The sequence below is a fragment of the Nematostella vectensis genome, chromosome 6 (assembly GCF_932526225.1).
Source record: "Nematostella vectensis chromosome 6, jaNemVect1.1, whole genome shotgun sequence".
NCBI lineage: Eukaryota > Metazoa > Cnidaria > Anthozoa > Actiniaria > Edwardsiidae > Nematostella > Nematostella vectensis.
The window spans coordinates 3,800,038-3,828,003 of NC_064039.1; the positions used below are offsets into that span (position 1 = coordinate 3,800,038).

The 27,966-nt window shown below is 39.0% G+C and overlaps 2 protein-coding genes across 4 annotated transcripts in view; both read left to right on the plus strand.

Annotated features, from left to right (window-relative positions):
• Positions 1–1,383: 1,383 nt before the first annotated feature.
• LOC5507348 (potassium channel subfamily K member 3) lies at positions 1,384–10,061 on the plus strand. 2 transcript variants are annotated; one of them, XM_001627936.3, is made up of 2 exons: positions 1,384–2,044; positions 8,884–10,061. In XM_001627936.3, the coding sequence occupies exons 1-2, from the start codon at positions 1,717–1,719 to the stop codon at positions 9,465–9,467; spliced, it is 912 nt and encodes a 303-aa protein (XP_001627986.2). In that variant the 5' UTR covers positions 1,384–1,716; the 3' UTR covers positions 9,468–10,061. The 2 variants fall into 2 exon arrangements, with proteins under 2 accessions (XP_001627986.2, XP_032231866.2); XM_032375975.2 differs by lacking the exon at positions 1,384–2,044 and adding an exon at positions 4,778–5,580.
• A 6,434-nt stretch (positions 10,062–16,495) lies between these two features.
• LOC5507360 (potassium voltage-gated channel subfamily A member 7) overlaps positions 16,496–27,966 on the plus strand; it is a 34,986-nt gene continuing 23,515 nt past the window's right edge. For both annotated transcript variants that reach the window (XM_048728571.1, XM_048728570.1), the window contains exons 1-7: positions 16,496–16,610; positions 17,408–17,481; positions 17,826–17,918; positions 19,920–20,024; positions 20,179–20,258; positions 24,146–24,196; positions 24,660–24,740. In XM_048728571.1, the coding sequence (XP_048584528.1) occupies positions 16,556–16,610; positions 17,408–17,481; positions 17,826–17,918; positions 19,920–20,024; positions 20,179–20,258; positions 24,146–24,196; positions 24,660–24,740 (539 nt within the window). In that variant the 5' untranslated portion in view covers positions 16,496–16,555. The remainder of the gene's footprint in view (positions 16,611–17,407; positions 17,482–17,825; positions 17,919–19,919; positions 20,025–20,178; positions 20,259–24,145; positions 24,197–24,659; positions 24,741–27,966) is intronic.

Sequence of the window (27,966 nt, forward strand, 5' to 3'; positions counted from 1 at the left end):
TGCCTCCTGTGATTTAAAGTGAATATTTCTTATTCTCTGGTAAATTCAATAGAGCAGGGCATTTCTTATTTTCAAACTATAGCTGTATTAGATTTTTTCACTGAAAAATATGTATTATAAGGAAACAGGATTTATTAGAAAAAGCATCGAATTTGAAATCGGTATTGACACAGATGCAATGAGAAATTGAATTGTAGTAAAAAAAGACCGAATGATCTTTGTATTCTTGGAAAGAGACGTGAGGTAGGTTGAGCGCGGTATAAATCTTCGACTCTTTTAGTGCTTCGTTCATTTAGTGTTTACTGTAGAGATTACACGCAGTATCTCAAAACAGAGACTTCCTGGCGCGTAAGATTACAGACCAACAATACTGCAACTGAAGACTTGGTCAGTTTTGAATTAAAACGTTTGCTTTGGATCATGTTTATAACAGTGCCCGCCCAGAGTGAAGGATTTAGTTCGTATTGTTAAGTGTGGTGTTGTTTAGCGATTCCTAGCTGTACCCAGTACTTGAGAGAAAAGAGCCCTATTTGGGACTGCGCGGCATATAGTTTAAAAATAAACAACTCTATTCTTGCTATCGGATAATAGAACCCTTGGGAAACATATTGTAAAAAAATGAATAGTGATATTCAAAGGACGAGAGAAAGCAATGGTTTTCCTGTAGTCTTTATATGTTATCATTAAATAATACTCTTTTTCAATTTTTTCTTGGCGATGATTTTTGAATTGACGGTCTTAACAGCGAATATAATCCTCTTTAAGCGCGTTTGTTGTTCTATTTAGGTTTGCGTTTTCCAAATAGTATAGTACAATTCCCATCAATATTATTATTTAGAAGGACTCATTAGTTAACTTATTTCTGTTTTTCCTTTCACTTCCAAAATGGTCCATCAATCTTTTTTACACCAAACGCAAAAAGAACCAAAGTCATTTCTTCTTTCTATTGTCCCCATTGTTGAGCGAGTTGTTTTCTTTCGTATTTCCCGTGCATAGTTTTCTAATTCAAATCTCAGAATATGGTTTTCGCCGTGTAGGGAGAACATCTGTCGAAACATCGAAATCGTTGAACTCGTCTCTCCTTCTGCTCTTTCTAAACCAGACTGCTCGTTGTTGTAACTATTGTTTTATTATCAACCTATTTCTTCTTAGTTTTGGTGAATTTTTGTGTTTAAATATAAAGTAAAAAAACTAATTTGCATGGGGTGAAAGACAGCGGAAAGTGAGATGATAAATTTCCTTTCTAAGCGGAAATATGCTACTTCAAGTTGATTGGTTTCTCCATATATGGCAAATTCAGGGAACAATAAGATTTTGAAAATTCACACTAATTCAGTTTGAAAACCCAAACTATCTTGGGATCAAATGAGCAACCTTTTAGCAAAACAAGGGTTTTCGCAAACGAATGTGCTCTCTAGGGATTTATTAGGATTGATTTATCGTTTTGGATGTTTTGAGTGAGTCTTAGCGTCACTCACCCATGCTCAAATATCGTCAAAATGACAAAAGCTCGCGCGAAGATTTCAAATGTATGTGGACAATAGATTGTAATAAGGATTCAAACCCGGAGTGTGACGTCACGTGGTTATCAGAGCGATTGTTCTAAAGTGTTCGCCTCCGGTCCCAGAGGTCGTTTGACCCTATAAAGCTAGGAGAGAGAACAGCGATCGTGCGCGCTCTGCGAACCTCGGCTTTTCTTCGTTCTAAAGCCAGGTCATGGGGGTATTTTTCCTGAATTTTCTTAGGGCCCTAAAAGGCCCGACGAAAAACTTACTCCTGCGTACGACGCTTTTCTTCGTGTATCTACTTTTCGGGGCCGCTGTGTTTCAAACCATCGAATCTGGCGAGGAACGAAGGGAAAGGCATCACTTTGAATTTGTGCGGCAGAATCTCATAGAGAAATACAACATCTCGGAAAAGGATATGAGGAATTTGTTTAAAGAAATCTCCAAAGCTATCGACGAGGGCTATTTTGATGTGAACTACGACCGCTGGAGTTTTGCTGGTTCGTTGTTTTTCACCGGGACAGTCGTAACGACAATTGGTAAGTTTTGATAGTTTTATTTAATCCCGAGTATGAGCGCTTTTTAGTGACTTGCGCTCGAGTGAACAGGTATTCGCGCCGCTGTCAGGCGTTCGCGCCAAAAGTCGAATTCACCATATGAAGTATAATCGAATTCAGTCACAGAGTGTTGAGCCATCTCTTACATTAGGAAGCGGATAATGCTCCCGTTGAGCCACCAAACCATAGACTCACAAACAACGCCACGCTTGTGCGATTGTTATTTCGGTTGCGCCAGAACAACATAACTTTGCTCGCATTGCATATTCCGCCCCTGGCACTCCAGAACACGATATACAAACCTGAAGACGAGAATCAAATTCTATTATCCTAGCTTGACAACTCGCCTCTTCATTTAGTATCTCGCTTATTTGCTAGTTAAACCCCCTTTATATGACTTTGTGTATAATACAAAATCAGAGAGCTCGTATCACTTTATTTCATTTTTCGCTATCCGACCAAAGCCTGTCTTCCGTGTTGTTTTTGCGGTTGAAAGAGTGTTTTCTGTATTCGTCGCACTGAATCTATCACTACATGAATATTCAAAATTGCGTGGGTTGATGTTTGGGTCTGTTGAAACCTTGATGAATTTCTCCGTATTTTCCCCTTCTGCTATTTAAACCATTCACCCTTTATAATTTAAACATACCTCATACACCATAGAAAACAATTATATATTTTAGTTTTTGTATACTTTAAAACGAGTTCTAAGTTTTCGGGAATTATTAAATAGACGTGCAATCCTACTGTGTTCTAGCTACATTATGCAAAACGCGGATCAAGTGATCATCATGTCATCCTGACAAAGAGCAAACATTGTTCATGGCAAAGTGTCCGTGAGCTTGTCTCTTCCCCATGACTGTGTACTTTTCGGTAACGAGCAAAACCGATGAAAGAAATTTGAAATCGGGCAATGCGCGCGCGGTTATCGCAGCCGACTTGATTGCGGTGAGCGACCGTAAACCAGCCTAATCTTTGCGGTAAACGTGGCGGCGTATAATACCACCTGGGAAAGAGTGATTTGTTTCAATGGTTATATTTTAGTGGAACGAAATCAACGAATGATATTTGGTTCTACAGCTATTTAGATTGAACTAATCAACTATTGAATCCTTTAGACAAAAGCGTACATTTATAACATTGCAAACCATTGCAATAAATTCTCAAACGCGCTGAAAAGCTTTCAACTAAATCACGCACCATCACATTCTATTCTTTTCAGTTCTTAGCTTCCTTTCGTTCTCTCTATCTTCAGAGATCTTCAAAATAACGTAATTGACTTAATTTTTGTTAGTGGCAGACCAGAATTAAACTACAATGCGCAGGGATTGTGCTGATAGACAGAAAAACACTTCAAAGTGCAGGTTTGACGAGCGACCTTTTCAACTACAATCATGTTTCAAAGGCAATATGGATTTCAGTAGGAGTAATTTTTCCTTCGTTAACTGGCGCTTAACAGGCTTTCCATCATACTGATGACCGCAGATATTAGCTTTTTTCTCTTTTTTTATTGACGTTTCTCCTTTTACTAATCAAGTTAGATTTGGGGTTTTTAGCCCACTCTTATTTCCGCGTTTCAGAAAATCAAGACTACCTAGATAAAGCCTAAATCGGCAGCGTGTTTACTTGGGAATGCGACTAATTTTCGTTCTTCGATCCCGTGTTTTTGTTTGACAATCTGTAACTTCCGTACTTTAAAAATTTGACATGTTTTTAAACCAATCAGAGACTAGTGCCAGTATTTACTTCCATTCTGTATGCGCGTCGCGTCCGCTTTTTACAATTAAAAGCCGGCAAAACAATTTCTGATTCGATCCTGAACTCCTTAATTGCAGTTTGACAAGCCTACGCGATCATTGTCGATAGTTTCACTGTTATATATATTTTTATTCAACTCTGATCTTACTGCTTGATACTTACTGAAACGAAGGGAAATAGTATTTAGAACCCTAAGCAACTGCGAAAATAAACTCATCTGTTGTTATCGGGGTTTCCCGTTTTAGATTACCTTTTTGTAGATGCGGGTGTCTTTGAGCTAGACAATTTTTTGTCTTAAATCGATTTGTTTATTTGTAGTGGTTGAGACCGACGAAGGTACCAAAGTGAGCCACAAGCTGACCACATTCTCTAACGAGCATTGTCTAGCAAAAGGTCTCGTTCGTCAATTTAAATTTATAAAGATATCTCTTTGCTACCACTTCTCGTGTAACCAGCACAATGCGATATGTGTTTGCCTTAGGAAGAAAAGAAAACACTAAAAATCACACTTCTAAAACGAGTTATGTTTCATTTTAACCGCGCTTGAATTACCATTTGATTGCCACTTCAATTATTATTGTTATAGTTGTTTTTTTTTTGTCACATTTGCTAGGTTTTTCCTTTCAGGCACTTTAATGTTAGAAATGGTTTAACTTGAATAACTACGGAAATCTTCAAAGCTAGAAACCCCAGCTGCGAGAAATGAATATTTAAACCACTGATTATACTTCAGAGTAAAGAAAAAGAAAAGAAACACACACAGGATAGAATAATGACAAATAGTACTTGAAGTATTCTACTCACAATGCCAAAAGTACGTAAACTCAAGATAATGGGGTTCATTTTGAATATATCATCATTCTTGCCCCTACTTGTTCTGTTCAATATTTATTCAAGTCTGCGTCGTTTTCTTTCTTTTAGTACTCAAGATATTATACTTTCCTGATGTGTTTTATACATGGTAGTTGTTTCAGCTTTGATTAGGAATATTTGGATTTTTTAGTGGAAAACTTTGCGCGGGCGGGCGGACGCGTGTTTGACGCAGTGAATGGACGACCGCTACTACTACCACCAACAATGCCGATACGAACATATCTCGATCTGATTTGAGGAAAGAAAACACATTTTCTGTATTTCCTGGGAAGGACCCAGCTGTTTAGGTCGCACTTGGAAAACATGATTCTCAAGATTTTTAAAGACACTAATCTCCAGTCCAAATTTCCAGACCACTTTGTTAGTTCATTTATAGCCATTTTGACGTGTCTATCCATTTCCAACTATTGCTTATCTGTTGTGTGTTTGCGTGGAGCGGATAAAATAATCATTCTCCAAACTTTAAGTCGTATATCCTGCGAACTTTCGCCGGATTCAAGATTTGCTAGATCTGGAATTACAGTGAAACTTAATCATCTTTCAGATTATTCGAAAAAGTAAAATCGGTGAAGTTTGAGAATTCATTAAGAGTTATCCCATATCTGACACCATCCTAACCACGAAGAAAATCAAAGTTTCCTAAAACTTATTAAACAAATTTGACCTATTTTCTTTGCTAACGAGAAATAACAATGATAAAATTTTAGCTAAATCTAATGGCGTATGTTTGTGCCTGTAAGTAATGGCTGTCACAAGATGGAAAAAGGTGTCACTCCGCATATCAAATAAGAGAAGATTGATCTCTGTTCGGCAGATGAAAGAAATCTCAGAACTGAGATGGGTGCGAATAAAGGTAGCTCAACTGAAACGTTTTTGTGCCGAAAAAGGTAACCACAACTCTAGTTTTTGTAATAATGGGTATTCGTATGCAGTAAGACTGAGAAATCCTTATTGGGGTTGTTACTGTGAAGTAGGTGTAACCTATGGTATTTTGGGCCTCGGTTGTATTTGTGTGCACTAAATAAGGTACCATTGATGTGTATCTCTGGTCTGGCTTGTCGTGACTCACTTACAAACATGCGTTAATCGGAAGCAAGGCTTTTAAGACAGTCTTAGCATCGTATTTGCTTTCGCATTATTCCTTAAAGTGATTTTTGTTGGTATTTTGAAATTCACTTAGGACACTTTAAAATTGATTTTTAACTCGCTTCTCAATTTTCCTCGGGCGTTTTCGTGGCACAAGTAACCAAAGCCTTGGATCCGCAATCTTAATTCACTTTTTCCTCCCTCGCTGAATAATCCTTTTTGAGCCTTATAAACCTCTAAACTTTTTCTCCTGTAATTTTTTATTAAACTTTATTAACAACCTTCTTTTTTAGGAGGAGTTGAATGCTTTCGCCAACTTTATTCACAATTCTACTCCTTCGTTTTATTTGCATCTTCGATCTCTGTTTCTTCCCTATGGTCGTTTCAAGATTCGGGTGGGGGGGGGGGGATCTTAAGCAAGCCGTGAAGCTCTTTTGGATGTCGGAAAATGGGCGATAAAAGGATTAGCCTACAGGGGCCCCCTCTTTGTAAAATTAGTTCTTAAGAAGTAGATGTATAGCTCACAGCAATTTTTGCAACAAAAAATAGCTCGGAAAACAGAGTTGTTTTCATAGTTGTTGAAAGTTGGAATTTTTTTTACAGGAATTGTTATGAAGAATTTATGGACCTTCAACAAATTAAGTCCAGATTATAACAACACACTTGCTCATTCATAACTATGATTAAACTATGCTCAAGGACAATCTTGTGTTCATTAATGTAGATAGTGTTCAGCTCAAAATAACCGCAAATGAACCGTAATATATTGACAGGCGTGTTGGTTACGAATAGCCGTAAACAGCATAACCATTGACCAGGGAAGGCGGGTAATCATCTTTCTCATTACGCATTTCACAATGTTTTCTCATTTTCAAGCTCGGTAGAAAATAACTAAATATTTACTACCCATAATTTACCAACTTTTTTTCACTAATTCAATGGTTAATACCCATTTTTAAGTAAAAAGTAAAATTTAAATAGGTGTTGGTTAATTTGCCCCAAAATATCTGCTTAATTTGACCAAAGGTTATTAAACGAAGTTCTTTATGAAAAGATCTTCAAAAATAATGATCTTTTAGAAATCAAGACGCTAAAGGAAAGATGCGTTTTGGATAGGAAAATCAAAGTTGACAACAATATCTTTGCATGAGGCATGCTGTCGGCTTTCAATAACCTAAGAAAGTAAAGCATAACTGATTTTCACTTATAATGCTCTAAATACCTTGAAGGGGCAGTGTATTTTCACCTGCTTTTCCTATGGAAATTTTTAAAAGAAAAAGACTTGTGTTTAAAACATTTGCACAGTACTTTATTAGTCCACAATCTTAATATCAAAGTCACCAGACTAAAGTGCTTTGATTTTAGCCGGGGAATGAACTAGTGAACTTTTTGTTATTTTTCCTAGAGCTGTTGAGCGTAGGCGTAAAGGCTGTTTGTCTTATAACCTACCCAACATCAACCAAATGATCGAAAACGCATTTAAACCGAATAACAGTGACGCCAGACTGGCTCTTGATGACTTCTTGGCGTTTAGAAAGTTTCGATAATTGGCAAATCCAAAAATAATTAATCAAAGATGAGGTTTTCCAACCGCTCATAGGTGGTGCTTTGTGGATGTTTAAAATGTAAACTTGTCAACTCGCGCAAACATACGCGAAAATGTATCCTTTGTTCTTATTAAATCACAAAGAAGCGACGCTGGGCGTTATTGACGTAAGCTCTACCGAAATTTATGAAAAATTGTGGGATGTTTTAAAATAGTGAACCCCACGCTCTCGGTTTGTGCCAGTGACGTTCTATCAAAGATGTTTGTTATTTAGAAACTTATTTAGAATTGGCTAGGATTGTTCAAAATATTCTATTTATACTCAGGGAAGTTAAATGAATTGGACCAAAGCTTCCATCTTATGACCACCTGCTTAAAGAGACATGTCAATTGAAGGAATGACGGGCAAGCGCCGCCCACCCTAACAGCATGGCCAATTAGTTCCCCCCATTTAAAACCTATTCCATGATTGCACTGACAGAAGTGTGAGAGGAAAGAGCCATGTTTTCACCCACTGCCATCATAGAGATTTCTATGCTATGATTGACAACACATTTCGATTCGGTATCGTTCACAACGGAAGCATATGGCAGGGAATGAAATATTTCATTTTACACCAAACCCTTTGGCTTCTGCGTATCTAAGATCTTATTTCAACAAGCAATGAAAACTTCATTGAATAGACAAATTTAAAAGATATATTTCTTCTTGTCCTAAAATATTTTGAAAAAATAAAAAGCCTTTTATTTTTTTTTCAGAATGACTCCTAGGACTTTGTTAGGAATTTTTTGAAATCATTTATTGACTGACAAATTAAATAAGGAACGAGTTCATATAACTCCTTAAGATTGTTTGCTCCAAATGTCAACAGTAATCTAAACGCCAATTACTAGTTGATGAATTATCAAGTGATGTTAATTTTTTGCTCGCAAATAGAATAATATTGTTATCCATCAATCGACACAGAAAAGCTCATGTAGCTTATGTAGACTTAATAGAACTGAGAAATACTTTTTTACTGGGATTTATAAGGCTTGAAAAATACGTCACAACCTTTATCTTTAAGTCAATGAGGGTTGAAAAATACCCTGGTCGAGAAAAGTAATATAATTTCACTGAAGGGGCTGTCGCAGACAACAGGAACGACATTCCTCCATTATTTAATCTATTATTGTCTAAAAACTGATTTTCTGTAAAGCATGTCTTTAAAGGGAATGTTCTGTTGTTCACTTCCTTTATGTATATTTATCCGTACTTGTCTAAAAAAACAGCTATCATTGTCTTTCAAACATTAATTGTTATGTTTCAAATGATTGTTTTGGTATATTTACGAATCCTGTTATACATTTGTGTGATTATTTTGTTATATTCACAGCGGCGTAGACATTTTTAACAGAAGGGGGGCCCAAAAAGGCCCTTTCATGGCATTTTCTTCCTGTATTTTAGTTAATGTCTCATACATTTACTGTATTTTTGGCTGCTAGAAGGGGCTCGGGCCCCCTTGACAACCCCCCTGGCTACACCCCTGATTCACGCCTCCTGTTTGCATAATTTTTAGGTTATGGACAAATGGCTCCAGCAACTGTGTGGGGAAGAGTGTTCTGCATCTTCTACGCCATCTTCGGTATCCCCATCACTGGCCTCATGCTTAAATCCATCGGAGAGCGCATTACTGAAGGCATCGCAGATTTCTGGCGGATCATCGACCGACGTCTCTTTAACCGCGATCCTAAAAGTATTCACATGAAGACGGTGTTAACAGTCTTTGCACTTGTCATAACCATGCTTCTCGTTCTGGCAGCACTGGCAGTAGAATACGAAGGCTGGACTTACTTTCAAGGCATCTATTTTGGGTTCATCACCCTTAGTACCATCGGATTTGGAGACTACGTACCCGCCCACCCATCCAAGGACGAGACTAACCACCCTGCCTTCGTCATCATCTTCACGCTTATCACATTTCTCTACTTCACTGTTGGTCTAGCGCTTGTCTCCAGTGCCCTGCTCGCGATCAGTCGATTATTTGAGGATGAACCGCCTTGGGGATTTATATCACTCATGAATCAAGATGACGACGAGGAGGAGAGGATGATGCGGGAGAAGGTGCAGGCGATGAGTCGAGCTGCAGGCACGGACGGGTAACCTGTGTTAACAAATACAGGACATTCCCTGCACTCGCGAATCCGTATCGGACCAGAGACATCAACGGATGATGAGGCATAATCAATACCGGGAACTCTTGGGGTTACGGGACTCACTTGACTTCTCTTCTAATATGGAAGATTCGCATGCTAATCAGAATCTAAGGCTTTCTACGTGTGAATTAACCAAATCTTTGCGGTATGTTTAGAAACATTTTGTGGTGTGGGACTCACCAGTCTTCACGTCAAATTTTCAAGCTACTCAGGAAATTAAGACTTTCTACGTCGAATTGCACCAGATTATTGCGGTAACCTATTTACTCTGAGCTTCAGTACATTCTACGTTTGGTGGTGATACATTTTCTTGCATGCGTTATTCACGGGTATCAGTTAATCTACACTATCTGCATCCTACACTAAAGGGGTGTTTCTTTTTATTTCTTCTCATTTATTTTGCGGAAAACTTCAATATAAAGAGGAACTTTTCAAAAGAACTTCCTTTTATCAAGAAAGGACACGCAGAAACCCAGATCAATTTATTTTTCTACAAACAAATAATGACGATGGAATTTTCCTATGGAGCATGTCTTCGATATCAACATGAAGGAACGTTAGAAAATCGGAATGGGATGGATGATGGTGGTGATGTTGATGATGATGGTTATGATGATAATGACTATGATGGTGATGATGATGATGGTGATGATGATGATGGTGATGATGATGATGGTGATGGTGATGGTGATGGTGATGATGATGATGATGATGATGAGGATGAGGATGATGAGGATGATGGTGATGATGGTGATGATGATGATGGTGATGGTGATGGTGATGGTGATGGTGATGATGATGATGATGATGATGAGGATGATGAGGATGATGGTAATGATGATGGTGAAGATGAGGATGATGGTGATGATGATTGTGAAGATGAGGATGATGGTGATGATGATGATGATGGTGATGATGATGATTAGGATGAATTTGATGGTCTTGCTGTTGTTGACTCTTATCATGGGTTTGGAGAAGGAGCTTTGTTGCAAAGAGAGTGTAATTTTCAGCAAGCCTCAGACGCTATACTACATTATCCTCAAGACAAGCAAACATCACTGCCATTCGCGGAGCTAGATCTCCTGCTTCATCCTCAAGCCACTCTTGAAATCTCATGACCAAATCGTCAAGCCGCGGGAGTGCCGTACAGGTTAGTTAGAGATAAAACCACCAACAATTGTGGCTCTAAATACTCGTAAGCATAAAGAAAATATATTTTTGGAATAATATCCGTTTAGATTCGTAGCAAAGCATGATGAATAGGGAGTTTGCCTAGACGTCACGTCCACCGAACAGTCTATTTACTATTTTTTGTTATGTTCACTTTAATGTCGCTATTTCTTTGTATGTGCACTATTCTTTTTTCTCAGAAACAAGACCACCGGGAGGCAGTGATTAGTGCAAACTCCCTATAAACCCTGTAGGGGATCGAGTTTGGCCATATTCTGCGTCATTTCGTTTTTTTGAGAAACTTTGAGGAAACATGCTATACCTCGTAACATTTATGACTTAGACAGGCATCTTAACTATGTTTTCCTACCACTCAGCAATTAACCTTAAATGTATTTGATGATTGAAGTTGGATTAATTTTTCCTTGTCCTCAATAAGAAATAATGGTAGGTTACGTGAGACTAACTTTAATCTAGACTTTTACTGTGTTCCTACCCCTAGGTTTACAAAAATGTCACGTATATAAACAAAAAAATATACGATAGAGTGCGGCCAGTGGAATGTTTGTTTTTGGGCCACGCAAACATAGGTAAATGTGCATTCTCTCAAAACAAAATTGAATTTTGCATTAGGACAAAACCTAGTGGTCGGTGACTTAAGATCATTATCATCAATGGCACCCCCTAGATCTTTTAAAGGGATGCTCCTATCATATATGTTCTAGTAAATGTTGATAATGTGATGTGACGGAATAGCCGGAACTTTCAAAATCCTTCCGGTTTTACAAACGACTCTATTTTTCTGCTGCCGGGAGTTAGAAAAAAAAGACATAAATTATTATAAGAATATAATGAGGTTACTCGGGCAGTAAGCCTCAGCCTCCGGTAAGGCGAGAAATTAAAAACGGAGTAATATATATCACACATATCTATTAAAATTTAAATTGTATATAGGCGTTCGGGAGTTAAATTTTCATAAAATATCAGCACCGCTGGGCCAAAAGTTCGGGGATGTCAACAAGCCAAAAAGGACTCTGACCTATAATGCGAGGAAATGAGGGACAGAATGATCCGATAGATCGAACGTTTGGAGAATGGTACATTGACGAATAGAGCTCGCACACTCGATGGTTCCCTCGCTCGCTCACCCACTGACTCTTGTCATGTTAATTAAGGGTTTGAATGTCAGAAAGGTCATGGAAGTGTAGGACTTAAGAAAATAAAAACATGATCTAAGTGATCTTTTGATTGCAATTCGTATTAGCAGTTCGCAGATATTTATCAGTGTGATCTTATCTTTCTTTAGACCTTTGGGGGTAACTAACGACATCCCAACCCTATCACTACATTAACTATTATGTATTAGCCAATCTTAGGGATTTCCCTTTTCAATGATTTGTTTCACCTGACTAATCTTTTTTCTACTATTGGGTATTGAAACGACCAGTTATACTGTCGCGGGAATCCAATATTCCGTGCTTATTTGGCACAAGGTTCTAATATAATCATTCTCTATGATATCTGTGCTACGTGTTTGCAGGTAATAATTCGTACGTAGTGACGTAGTTTTTGCTTTCTGCGTCAAAGGAATACCCGTGCTGTGATTACAAAGTCGTCATCTACTTCTGTATCGAACAATGAGTCTATAAAGCCCCGGCCATGAACTTACATGATAGAAAAGCTAATGTTCTTAGCACTCCGTAATACGCTTATCTTAACCAATGTTGTTCCGGGCATTAATTTACTGAAATTCATCTGAAAGCTTTCAGCTCTTCTTTGTTGATTATCAACATATCAGCATTGGGATTTTAGTTTATACCTTTTAGCAGTTTTAGTGGGAACCTCTTGTAGGATGGATTACTGATGCTGCCGGAGATTGCTGACCTAATTCCTGTTTGTTTTGAAACTGTTCTGATTGTGGAAGTCCGCCAAATTTCTTTGATTCTAAAATTTGGATTTCAAATACAATTGGAAATAAAATGAGTTCTCTCACAGGCGTACCAGATAGTGTCGAGCAATGTGGGTGAGCGTCCTGTCTGAAAATAGTTACTGAGCTTGAGGCTACTAATTGTTTTAGTAGAAATCGCTTAGATGGCCAATCTCAATATTTATTCATTAAATTAATAGATTATTTATTCTACGCGATGTGAACGCGGTCTTTAACCATCCAATCAGAGCGCGCAATTTTCGACATTTTACCACTATGAGATTTCTACTAGGTTAGGCGGAGATTGAGCCCCGGACCTTTTGTACAGCGGTGCTGCAATTTGTGTTTCTTTCCATGAAAGTATTTCAGCATGTAGCAAAACTTGTTTTAAAAGTATAAAGTTCAAATGCAAAGTGTGTTGGTCATCATATAAAAGTGGATTAGGTATGACCTACAGTAAACACCTCCTTCCCGCATAAAATGAACATATCCCTGATGATCTTACCTACTGAAAACAGCTTTTCTTAGTTAATCAATTCACTTGTCCTTTTTCTTCTTACAATCGTGCAATCGTCGGGCTTTAGGATAGTTAGAGAAGAGATAGTTTGTCGCATCACGTTTAAACAGCCCCAGGATGACACGTGACCTTACAGTGGGTAAATGTCAATTGATCTCTTACTATTCCATCTACAGTCGTAAGTTGCACTTTAAACTGCTTTTAAAACTTGTTTGTTACATGCTCTATCTCGTTTTGGATAAGGAAAGTTGGGATTAATTAGGTGTGGATAGAACTTCTACAGTTGACCTCATCTAGCTAGCACTTACAAATGGAACCAGAATAGAATATTCAAACTACATATGTCAGCATGGTTTATTTTAATATGTATATTATGCAGTCGATTATTTTCAGATCGTATTTTTGTTACTTTATGATAAAATCAGCGTTAGATATGTAGAGACAGTGTTATTGCTAAGGGTGACATTATAAACTAAAGTAAAATATGGAGGAATATTTTTTGATAACTTCAGTGTATTTATCCGTTCTCTCGCAACACCAAAATTCATTCGTGACTCCATGTATGCTATTTTTCCATGTGACCAAGTTAGCGCACCATGTACATCCGTGGCAGACCAGTATGGGGTTGTGAGTTTAATAGCAGGCGCGTACAAAGGATTGGCTGAGGTGAGTTGCGCAGTCATAGGTACAGTATAATATTGAAAAAGCATCGTATCTAAAGATTCCTTAACAAGAAATGGACCCATTTTTTGACGTCAAGGATGCGATTCGCACCCCGCTGTGTACGCGCCTGAATAGAACCATGTTTTAAAACAAATTGTGCAATTCTAGAAAAGATCCATACCTCTTCCGGACCCTCCCCATCCTCCAGGATTCCAATCCAGAGGGCTATAATCAGCCTCTCACCCACCCTAAGAGTTTCTAATTTCCTCCGTGGGGGGAGGGGTGCAGATTTTTTCTGGAAGAACAAAATGATAATGACAGACAATAGAAGGGTTCAAGAACCTTATTTTCCATAAACTGAACAACCTTTTGGAAAATCCTTGACCTGCCACTGAAAGCAGAAAACGAAACAACACGTAAAAACGTGTTTGGGAATCACCACAGATCTTCTCCAACAGTATATATAATCTTTTAGCAGAAATATATATATAAGATAAAGATCGATGTAATCTTTTTTTATCTTTTTATATGATTTCTTTGAAACCCATACAGAAGAGCCAAGAATGTTTGATGGTGTTGTGACGATGAGCGGTTTTTCTATTGGGAAAAGGGGAGAATTTCCTATATGTACTACCAAGGCGAAGTAGGATGGTGAATAAAACAATATCACTAAGCGCACTTGTTATTTTGCTTTATATTGGAGAACTCATTACAGTATGCTATTTTATCTCCACGTAACCCCCTCTTGAACTTCTAGTCAAACACCCTATTCTCCACCAGGGCTAGGTCTTAGCGCTACAGGAACTTTTATAGCTGCAAAACAAAAACTAAAAATAGTGGGCCTCCAAGCTTTTTTTTCCCTGTGCAATGCCATGGACACCTCACTCAGAAAAAATGTGGACTTTAGAAGCACACTAGCATACACACATTGGCACCAGCCGGGCCAAGACGGGACGTTAGCACAGTCTATTACCCGTGCAGTTCGGCAACCATGGACAGCTGTTTCGTCCTGATTAGGACTTGTCAGCACTGTAACTGACTATATACTTATTTCATATCCTAATTAAACCTATGCTGCGAGATCTGGGGCTCTTAACTGGAAAATATAACGAGCTTCGAGACCTAATAGAACAAGTTCAAGTGCGTTTTTGTAAACGACTACTAGGAGTTAGTAGAAGGGCAGTTAACAAAGCGAGTAGAGTTAGGGAGTCCCCCAGTGATTGTTGAGGTAAAATCATTCGCTATAACTTTTTGTACACGCGTTATACCCCTTCCTGATGAAAGGCTAGCTGAGATTGCTTACTCAGAAATGATCTCATGCGAAGGAAGAAAAAATTGGGCAATGCACATTAAATCACTTTTATTCCAATCTGGTTTCGGTTATGTGTCACAGGACTCGGCAAATATAAGGGGCTGTGCAATAATTATCAGAAGGGGTGGCTGTAAAACCAGAGGGGGGGCACTAAGTTAAAATGTTACCAAGATAGAAGGGTCAGCCTTAACTTTTTCACAAAAAGGGGGGGCTTACCCCAAATGACATCAAAATGTTCGTTTTGTATCCAGATTTATCAAAATTTCGCGCTTCGCGCGCATATGGTTAAAAATGTATTTTTTTTATTAACACAAAATCGATGCAAACTTTAAGAACCTCTTTAGAGTTATCTCACTAAGGACCGCTCTGTTCTATAAATCTCTATATATCTCAACCCTTAGCGACAAAAATGAGCTCGTTGTTTGTCTTGATGCCGCCTGAGCTCAAACTCAGAAAGCGGACTACTCCCGTTAGCACCCATGCTAGCAGCCACTCCAAGACGACAAAGGTAAGACTTGTTAAGCATTAAGGGAAGGTATCTCTTAGATGAAAAACAAAATGCCGCGTACAACAATCTCAGGTCTATGGGCCTGTGTTAAACCATTTTTAATTACTCAATCCATTGTATTTATTAGACAGAAAGAAGAGAATTCAAACTCTGCTTTGGATCATTTAAGGAAAAAATAAAATTCTCAGATTCTCCAATGAAGCTTAAGACTTTTTTTTGGTCCTTAATTGTATATAGGCAATTATCCTCATGCCGAAATAGAATGCATTAGGAAACAAGTGACTACAGGTAGAATGTAGGAGGAGGAGGGGGGGGGGGGGTTGCTCTTCGTAATTTTTAAAGGACAGAAGGGGTGTCAGAGATAAACTTGACGCTCTCCTCCTGATAATTATTGCACAGTCCCTTAATCCATCTGAAAGAAAAGTAATTTTTCACTTTGTTTGTTTTTCGTACGATTTAACGTATAAGACCAGGCACAAAGAGGTCTTTGGCTACCTGTGTATCTACCAGTCAGACAACCTACGCCCCCCAAACATACCCCTCCTTTCCAGGCACCCTTTCCCACTTGGCTGAGTCACTCGTCCGTTCAAACTGCCTGATGACATATAAAGTAACAAACGCTAACTAAATTAAGTTGCAAAGGACCTAAAGACTAGATATTTTAAGGTCTGTCCCCGATCTGTCACCGCACGCAAAGTCGGGCCCACATCTTGGATTTCTCCGACATATTCTAGCACTTTCCGTAGTGGTGATCGGAAGATTTCGACTGAGACGTTGGGTATGGCCTCTGGACTCGACCCCAATCTACGTCCATGGGAAATTGCTTCCCCAAGCTCGCTGGCCACTATACAGAGCGAGGCTCCTGGAACCAGATTGAAAAAGAGCCCGTTACAATATGTACAGCGGTGCTACCCATTGCGTAATTTGTTGTTTTCAAGATGGCGGGTCTGGGTTTCGCGAGGAAACTGTTGGAGAAACACGGATGGGAAGAAGGTAAATGCGCCTATCATCTATCTGTAAGCCATGGACACTCTTATCTAGGCATCACGGTGGCTATTCGAAATAGTTGAAGCAGCAATCCGCTTTCGTTTAGTTTTAAATTCGCTTGTTTGGACGAGGACTCTTGTACCCACGTGTGCATGTAATTTATAAGTTACTAACAAAAACAGGGTTACTGCTGTTACTTTTATGAATGTCTTGTTGTTTTGTGTAGCTTATTTGCCAAAATGTGTATTGCATTGATTCAATGCGACTTGTTATCGGATTATTCAATTTATTCACGTGCTTTTAAGGAAATGTTTCGCTTATAAAAAGAGCCAAGTAAAAAAACTAACTAATGTTTCCCGTCCGGGTTCTCCAGTGCAACGTTATTTGACATAGGTGTACTGTATATCCGATACAATAGTGATGTAATGCATCATGGCAGTGCAAAAGGATACCTTGTCTCAATAATCAAGTATTAAACAAAACCTATATGGGATACTGCCTATGAAAAAGAAAGCAATGGATTGCAATTTTTTGTCAAAAGCAGAGATAATCATAATTTTTCTAAATCTTGAAAATAACTTGAGCATGCTCTAGACAAAATTCAAGCAGTGCCTTAAATATATATAATTGAACCAGTGTAGTAAACAGGGGTGGGTCTAGCAGCCCAGGGGGGGGGGATTGAACATCCTATAGATTTGCTACTGGTAAACCTGTGTTGCTTCTTTACATAGGAAATGAAGGTATTTACAAAATTGTAGTTTCTAAAGTATTGCCATCAGACTTAGATTACCATCCCATTGTAGGGAAAGGCCTTGGCAAAGAAGAAGGGGGTATCACTAAAGCCATAAAAGTTGGAGTAAAGAATGATACCAGAGGGGTAAGGATCTTGCAAGTAGTACAAATTGAGGCTACAAAAAACGGAAGCCTTAATAATGGATAATGAACAAAGTCATCCTGCCGTGGTAAAGTGGTCTTTTAATAGTGGCTTTTTTTAGATGTTTGTATTACATCAAAGACTTACAAAGTCACCTGAGATCATATTCTGTCTCATGCATGCCTTAGATATTTCTTTTATTTGCTTTGGGGACATCATTTTTTCATATGTTTTCTATAAATTCCTGCTCTAATAATGAGGCACTGCCCCATCTGTTCCGGCCTTGTCTAAGCGCATGGAGTTTTAATGTTTTGTTTTTTCATGTATTATGTTTTAACGCTATTCAGGTTGGGTTTGATCTTGGGGAGCAGTTTACTTTCCATTGGTGGGATCATGTCTTCAACAAAACTGCCAAATCCATAGTGGTCAAGGAATCAGAGGTACAGTATGTTGGTGTCTTGATACAGTACAGTACACCCTTACTGAAGAAGGCCAACCAACATTTTACACTTCTTTACAGTAGCACAGTATATTTTCTTTTTGTCAACAAAATATCTGGCTTCAATTGCAAATGGTTAAAGGAAGTGATTGATATAAATATCTGATTTCTGAACATTGGAGTCATACATCCTTATTTTCCTTAATTTTTCAAATATAGCAAATGGCTTTTTGAAAATAACCATAAAACAATGAAGAATCTGTATTAAGTTTTTTACTGTAATTGCAAAATGGTTTGAATGTAAGCCCCTCTTCTTCTGAGCAAAAAAAGGAAAGAAACGAAGGAAGAACAACAGTTAATTGAGAACCTAGAAATCCAAAACAAGATGGATGGAGTGAGACTGTGTGCACCTGCAATCACCTTGTGGTGTTATACTTTAAAGCTGCATTGTCACCAGTTTACTTCCGGTCGATTACCTAACAATACCCAATGATTTTTAACGGAAAACGTGAAAAATATTTCAAAATATTGAAAGCAGTGTGTCTATTTAAAGTTTCTTTGAGAATGTGATTGATAATTTAGAGCGGATGGCCTGTTAAATATTTCGGATTCTAATAGATTCTTTTGTCTTTTAACGGTTGAGGTTTCCGTCGGACCTCAGGAAGTAAACTGGTGACTGTGCGGCTTTAAGTATTTTATTACACTATAAAGTCCTGAGACGTCTGTAAAATATAGGCCCAAATTCAAAACATCAGAAATGAAAACTAAACATCACCAGACCCGGATACTCATGGATTCATTCAAGGCATAGACCACGTTCAAAAGCGCAAAGAAGCAATGTAATAGAATTGACTCCATTTCAAAATATTAACCTTGATTTCTGAATAATTTTGTAAACAAATGCTTAAACTCAGAAACATTTCATATCAAAAAAGAGAAGAAATTCCGAACTAGAAATCAAGACAAGCAAACACAGATCAAGTCACAAATAGATACCTTTATTGCGCTCTGTCAGGTTCTATTTTACAGCCATCAGCCACAATAATGCTAAAACCTCCATTAGAAGCGAGTCTCCATGTTTAGGCTAAATTGCATGCCTGCACTGCATCATGGGAGTCTTGGAAACACCTTGACACAGAGGCAGGCAATCTCCTCCCCCAGAATCATAACAGCCCCAAAGCCAAACAAAACATTTCCGGGTCCAAGGAACCCAGAATAAGCCTGAAAACAATTTTTAAATAAGGTTAGGTAGCAAAGATGTACCACATTGGAGAGTATGAGGCCATTCACTAGAAAATTCCTTTCTTACTTGGTGAAACCCAAACAAGGTATTATCCCATTGAATCAACCTCAGCGTGCAAACTTCCATAAGCACAGCATTAATTATGCCCAAATAGACTTTATGATGTCCTAAGGCACTCTCCAGATGTGAAAAAGCTGTAATTTTTAGGCAAATTACAAGCAAAACTGTTGTAAGCAACAGGCTGTAGCAATGCCATGGCTAGATTGGAAAGACACCCCCGTGCATTGGGAACTTCAAAGCATACCATCTTGGGTCAGTGGTAGCTTAACTTAATTAACTGGTAGTGTTTTACTTGAAATGGGGGGTTCTGTTTTCAGTCTGTTTTTCTTACAATTTTGCTCAAAAGTACCCAAGAGTGAAAGGGTTAACAGGACATGTGACACGTAACAACAACATAAACAAATGAAACTGTAGGTGAAGCCTGCTGGCTCTACAGTACCTTAATATATATCATTGTTTTGACATGGTCATCTGTCAATGGATAGCTTGCTGTATGTTATACTGTATGGATCTAGGGTTTGAGTCCAGTGGGACCTACCCCCTTTCAGAAATTTTGCTTAAAAATATAAAGAGGTATCAGGTAATCTTCAGAAGAACATTGAATCTGACCCCTCCTTTCTTGAAATCTTCGCTTCATCCCCCTTTTATTGGGACTCCTGGGTCTGCACTTGTTGATTAATATTTTCTTCCTATACACAGGATGGCGTTGAAGTAGCAAAAGAGGGATCCTCCAGTGAACCAATTAGCAACAAGAGACCAAGCAAAGACTCCCAGAAAGCTCTGTTTTATGGCAGATTTGTAAAGGTAATTTTTGTTTTTTTTTTACCCACTTTTGCAAAACAAGCCTCAGTTACATATCCTTGATTTCACAGTCTCTGATCTTACAATATCATAGCTCTGAATTATTTTTTTCTGATGAAATATGATGTGTTCTTTTTTGTACATTCGATTAACATAGGCTTCAGACTCTGCACCCAAAGAGAAAGGTGCTTCTGATTCAGGATCAGATTTAGAGGCTGATAAGGATTACTCCAACCTGTATGTAAATAAAGTACTCAACATGGCCTACATTACACTCAACATGGCCTAAATTACACTCAACATTACCTACATTACACTCAATTTTGACCTACATTACGCTCAACATGACCTACATTTCACTCAACATGACCTACATTACACTCAACATTACCTACATTACACTCAACATGACCTACATTACACTCAACATGACCTACATTACACTCAACATTACCTACATTACACTCAACATGACCTACATTACACTCAACACAAACTACATTACACTCAACACGACCTACATTACACTCAACACGACCTACATTACACTCAACACGACCTGCAATACACTCAACACGACCTGCAATACACTCAACACGACCTGCATTACACTCAACACGACCTACATTACACTCAACACGACCTACATTACACTCAACACGACCTACATTACACTCAACATGACCTACATTACACTCAACATGACCTGCATTACACTCAACATGACCTGCATTACACTCAACATGACCTACATTACACTCAACATGACCTACATTACACTCAACACAAACTACATTACACTCAACATTACCTACATTACACTCAACACAAACTACATTACACTCAACATTACCTACATTACTCTCAACATGACCTACATTACACTCAACATGACCTGCATTACACTCAACATGACCTACATTACACTCAACATGACCTACATTACACTCAACATGACCTACATACATTACACTCAACATGACCTACATTACACTCAACATGACCTACATTACACTCAACATGACCTACATTACACTCAACATGACCTACATTACACTCAACATGACCTACATTACACTCAACATGACCTACATTACACTCAACATGACCTACATTACACTCAACACAAACTACATTACACTCAACATTACCTACATTACACTCAACACAAACTACATTACACTCAACATTACCTACATTACACTCAACATGACCTACATTACTTTCAACATGACCTACATTACACTCAACACGACCTACATTACACTCAACATGACCTACATTACACTCAACACGACCTACATTACACTCAACATGACCTACATTACACTCAACATGACCTACATTACACTTAACATGACCTACATTACACTCAACATGACCTACATTACACTCAACATGACCTACATTACACTCAACATGACCTACATTACACTCAACACGAACTACATTACACTCAACACAAACTACATTACACTCAACACTACCTACATTACACTCAACACGACCTACATTACACTCAACACGACCTACATTACACTCAACACGACCTGCAATACACTCAACACGACCTGCAATACACTCAACACGACCTACATTACACTCAACATTACCTACATTACACTCAACATGACCTACATTACACTCAACATGACCTACATTACACTCAACATGACCTACATTACACTCAACATGACCTACATTACACTCAACACAAACTACATTACACTCAACATTACCTACATTACACTCAACACAAACTACATTACACTCAACATTACCTACATTACTCTCAACATGACCTACATTACACTCAACATGACCTGCATTACACTCAACATGACCTACATTACACTCAACATGACCTACATTACACTCAACATGACCTACATTACACTCAACATGACCTACATACATTACACTCAACATGACCTACATTACACTCAACATGACCTACATTACACTCAACATGACCTACATTACACTCAACATGACCTACATTACACTCAACATGACCTACATTACACTCAACATGACCTACATTACACTCAACACAAACTACATTACACTCAACACAAACTACATTACACTCAACATTACCTACATTACACTCAACACAAACTACATTACACTCAACATTACCTACATTACACTCAACATGACCTACATTACTTTCAACATGACCTACATTACACTCAACACGACCTACATTACACTCAACACGACCTACATTACACTCAACACGACCTACATTACACTCAACATGACCTACATTACACTCAACATGACCTACATTACACTCAACATGACCTACATTACACTCAACATGACCTACATTACACTCAACATGACCTACATTACACTCAACACAAACTACATTACACTCAACACAAACTACATTACACTCAACACAAACTACATTACACTCAACACGACCTACATTACACTCAACACGACCTACATTACACTCAACACGACCTGCAATACACTCAACACGACCTGCAATACACTCAACACGACCTGCATTACACTCAACACGACCTACATTACACTCAACACGACCTACATTACACTCAACACGACCTACATTACACTCAACATGACCTACATTACACTCAACATGACCTGCATTACACTCAACATGACCTGCATCACACTCAACATGACCTACATTACACTCAACATGACCTACATTACACTCAACATGACCTACATTACACTCAACATGACCTACATTACACTCAACATGACCTACATTACACTGAACATGACCTACATTACACTGAACATGACCTACATTACACTGAACATGACCTACATTACACTCAACATGACCTACATTACACTCAACATGACCTACATTACACTCAACATGACCTACATTACACTCAACATGACCTACATTACACTCAACATGACCTACATTACACTCAACATGACCTACATTACACTCAACATGACCTACATTACACTCAACATGGCCTACATTACACTCAACATGACGTACATTACACTCAACATGGCCTACATTACTCTCAACATGACCTACATTACTCTCAACATGACCTACATTACACTCAACATGACCTACATTACACTCAACATGACCTACATTACACTCAACATGACCTACATTACACTCAACATGACCTACATTACACTCAACATGACCTACATTACACTCAACATGACCTACATTACACTCAACATGACCTACATTAACATGACCTACATTACACTCAACACGACCTACATTACACTCAACATGACCTGCATTACACTCAACATGACCTGCATTACACTCAACATGACCTACATTACACTCAACATTACCTACATTACACTCAACATGACCTACATTACACTCAACACGAACTACATTACACTCAACACAAACTACATTACACTCAACACGAACTACATTACACTCAACACGAACTACATTACACTCAACACGAACTACATTACACTCAACATGACCTACATTACACTCAACATGACCTACATTACACTCAACATGACCTACATTACACTCAACACGAACTACATTACACTCAACACGAACTACATTACACTCAACATGACCTACATTACACTCAACACAACCTACATTGCACTCAACATGACCTACATTACACTCAACATGACCTACATTACACTGAACATGACCTACATTACACTGAACATGACCTGCATTACACTGAACATGACCTACATTACACCCAACATGACCTACATTACACTCAACATGACCTACATTAAGGAACTGTCCTTTAATTAGGAGCCTCATGTACTATAGGTGGCGTAGTTGGCAGAGTGTTGCAGGGGGCGCTTATTCTAAAATTTGAGGTACAGGGGGGGTGCTTATTAAAAGAAGGATGCTATTCAAATCATTATGTATTGATAATCTTTAAATATTTGAAAGGAATCTTCCCATTCAAGACTTTGCATTTATTGTGGCTTATCATCCTCAATTATTTAAAATATACATAATTAAAAATGGCAAGGAGTTCCCAAGAAACCATAAGCCTTTTAAGTAAAAAGAACTCTTCATAATTTAGAATTTATAAAGTATAATTACTTAATTATTTGATAAATATTTAGGAAATTTCTTGCCTTTTTAGGCACTCTGAAGATAAAGTCTTCATGGCCTGCGGCGGTAGAACTGCACACAAGTAAGTGAAATGCTGTGAAAAATTCAGCTTTGTTATATTTAAAAGTTGCTTCTTAATAGGCTCACAGTGACTTACATACAGTACTGATGCTTGATTGGGCATTTATGTATATTATTAGAGGGCTACTGTATTTGCAATCAACAGTACATTAGTTCTTAACTGGTATATCAAAGTATTAGAGATCTTACAGGTGCAGAACATTCTGATTTTGCACATACAGTACTCAACTCTTTTTAAAATACATTGTTGCTATTCACAATGTTAACTGTTTAGAAAGTCAAAAAAGTTTTTTTTTCTAATGAGTTCTGGTACAAATTCATGGCTATTATTGGAATGCTTTTGTGTTTCATTTGAGGGCAGGCTTAGGTGGAAGTGATGCTTTATAAGGTTTTGAAACAATCACTTGTCCAAGCACCATATTTACGAGTATAATATTAGTTCTTCGTGCATCATTTTTTTTAAGAGCTGCCAGGCATGGCTTCAGACTAAGCGGCAAATTACAAAGGATTCAAGAGCATGAGAAAGTTGCCTTGTCAGCTCCTTGGTAAGTGTACCCTGTGATCTTCGCTTGCTAAGTGTACCCTGTGATCTTCTCTTGCTAAGTGTACCCTGTGATCTTCGCTTGCTAAGTGTACCCTGTGATCTTCGCTTGCTAAGTGTAACCTGTGATCTTCGCTTGCTAAGTGTACCCTGTGATCTTCTCTTGCTAAGTGTACCCTGTGATCTTCTCTTGCTAAGTGTACCCTGTGATCTTCTCTTGCTAAGTGTACCCTGTGATCTTCTCTTGCTAAGTGTACCCTGTGATCTTCGCTTGCTAAGTGTACCCTGTGATCTTCTCTTGCTAAGTGTACCCTGTGATCTTCGCTTGTTAAGTGTACCCTGTGATCTTCTCTTGGTAAGTGTACCATGTGATCTTCTCTTGCTAAGTGTACCCTGTGATCTTCGCTTGCTAAGTGTACCATGTGATCTTCTCTTGCTAAGTGTACCCTGTGATCTTCGCTTGCTAAGTGTACCATGTGATCTTCGCTTGCTAAGTGTACCCTGTGATCTTCTCTTGCTAAGTGTACCCTGTGATCTTCTCTTGCTAAGTGTACCCTGTGATCTTCTCTTGCTAAGTGTACCATGTGATCTTCTCTTGCTAAGTGTACCCTGAGATCTTCTCTTGCTAAGTGTACCCTGTGATCTTCTCTTGCTAAGTGTACCCTGTGATCTTCTCTTGGTAAGTGTACCATGTGATCTTCGCTTGCTAAGTGTACCCTGTGATCTTCTCTTGCTAAGTGTACCCTGTGATCTTCTCTTGCTAAGTGTACCCTGTGATCTTCGCTTGCTAAGTGTACCCTGTGATCTTCGCTTGCTAAGTGTACCCTGTGATCTTCTCTTGCTAAGTGTACCCTGTGATCTTCTCTTGCTAAGTGTACCCTGTGATCTTCTCTTGCTAAGTGTACCCTGAGATCTTCTCTTGCTAAGTGTACCCTGTGATCTTCTCTTGCTAAGTGTACCCTGAGATCTTCTCTTGCTAAGTGTACCCTGTGATCTTCTCTTGCTAAGTGTACCCTGAGATCTTCTCTTGCTAAGTGTACCCTGTGATCTTCTCTTGCTAAGTGTACCCTGTGATCTTCTCTTGGTAAGTGTACCATGTGATCTTCTCTTGCTAAGTGTACCCTGTGATCTTCGCTTGCTAAGTGTACCCTGTGATCTTCGCTTGCTAAGTGTACCCTGTGATCTTCTCTTGCTAAGTGTACCCTGTGATCTTCTCTTGCTAAGTGTACCCTGTGATCTTCGCTTGCTAAGTGTACCCTGTGATCTTCGCTTGGTAAGTGTACCCTGTGATCTTCTCTTGCTAAGTGTACCCTGTGATCTTCGCTTGGTAAGTGTACCCTGTGATCTTCGCTTGCTAAGTGTACCCTGTGATCTTCTCTTGGTAAGTGTACCATGTGATCTTCTCTTGCTAAGTGTACCCTGTGATCTTCTCTTGCTAAGTGTACCCTGTGATCTTCTCTTGCTAAGTGTACCCTGTGATCTTCTCTTGCTAAGTGTACCCTGTGATCTTCTCTTGCTAAGTGTACCCTGTGATCTTCTCTTGCTAAGTGTACCATGTGATCTTCGCTTGCTAAGTGTACCCTGTGATCTTCGCTTGCTAAGTGTACCCTGTGATCTTCTCTTGCTAAGTGTACCCTGTGATCTTCGCTTGCTAAGTGTACCCTGTGATCTTCGCTTGCTAAGTTTACCATGTGATCTTCGCTCGGTAAGTGTACCATGTGATCTTCTCTTGCTAAGTGTACCCTGTGATCTTCTCTTGCTAAGTGTACCCTGTGATCTTCGCTTGGTAAGTGTACCCTGTGATCTTCGCTTGCTAAGTGTACCCTGTGATCTTCGCTTGGTAAGTGTACCATGCGATCTTCGCTTGCTAAGTGTACCCTGTGATCTTCGCTTGCTAAGTGTACCCTGTGATCTTCGCTTGCTAAGTGTATCCTGTGGTCTTCGCTTGGTAAGTGTACCATGTGATCTTCGCTTGGTAAGTGTACCCTGTGATCTTCGCTTGCTAAGTGTACCATGTGATCTTCGCTTGCTAAGTGTACCCTGTGATCTTCGCTTGCTAAGTGTACCCTGTGATCTTCGCTTGCTAAGTGTACCCTGTGATCTTCGCTTGCTAAGTGTACCCTGTGATCTTCGCTTGGTAAGTGTACCCTGTGATCTTCGCTTGCTAAGTGTAACCTGTGATCTTCGCTTGCTAAGTGTACCCTGTGATCTTCGCTTGGCAAGTGTACCCTGTGATCTTCGCTTGCTAAGTGTACCCTGTGATCTTCGCTTTGTAAGTGTAACTGTGATCTTCGCTTTGTAAGTGTACCATGTGATCTTCGCTTGCTAAGTGTACCATGTGATCTTCGCTTGCTAAGTGTACCCTGTGATCTTCGCTTGCTAAGTGTACCATGTGATCTTCTCTTGCTAAGTGTACCATGTGATCTTCGCTTGCTAAGTGTACCCTGCGATCTTCTCTTGCTGAGTGTACCCTGTGATCTTCGCTTGCTAAGTGTACCCTGCGATCTTCGCTTGCTAAGTGTACCCTGTGATCTTCGCTTGGTAAGTGTACCCTGTGATCTTCGCTTGCTAAGTGTACCCTGTGATCTTCGCTTGGTAAGTGTACCATGCGATCTTCGCTTGCTAAGTGTACCCTGTGATCTTCGCTTGGTAAGTGTACCCTGTGATCTTCGCTTGCTAAGTGTACCCTGTGGTCTTCGCTTGGTAAGTGTACCATGTGATCTTCGCTTGGTAAGTGTACCCTGTGATCTTCGCTTGCTAAGTGTACCATGTGATCTTCGCTTGCTAAGTGTACCCTGTGATCTTCGCTTGCTAAGTGTACCCTTCGATCTTCACTTGGTAAGTGTACCCTGTGATCTTCGCTTGCTAAGTGTACCCTGTGATCTTCGCTTGGTAAGTGTACCCTGTGATCTTCACTTGGTAAGTGTACCCTGTGATCTTCGCTTGCTAAGTGTACGCTGTGATCTTCGCTTGGTAAGTGTACCCTGTGATCTTCGCTTGGTAAGTGTACCCTGTGATCTTCGCTTGCTAAGTGTACCCTGTGATCTTCGCTTGCTAAGTGTACCATGTGATCTTCGCTTGCTAAGTGTACCATGTGATCTTCGCTTGCTAAGTGTACCCTGTGATCTTCGCTTGCTAAGTGTACCCTGTGATCTTCTCTTGCTAAGTGTACCCTGTGATCTTCGCTTGGTAAGTGTACCCTGTGATCTTCGCTTGGTAAGTGTACCCTG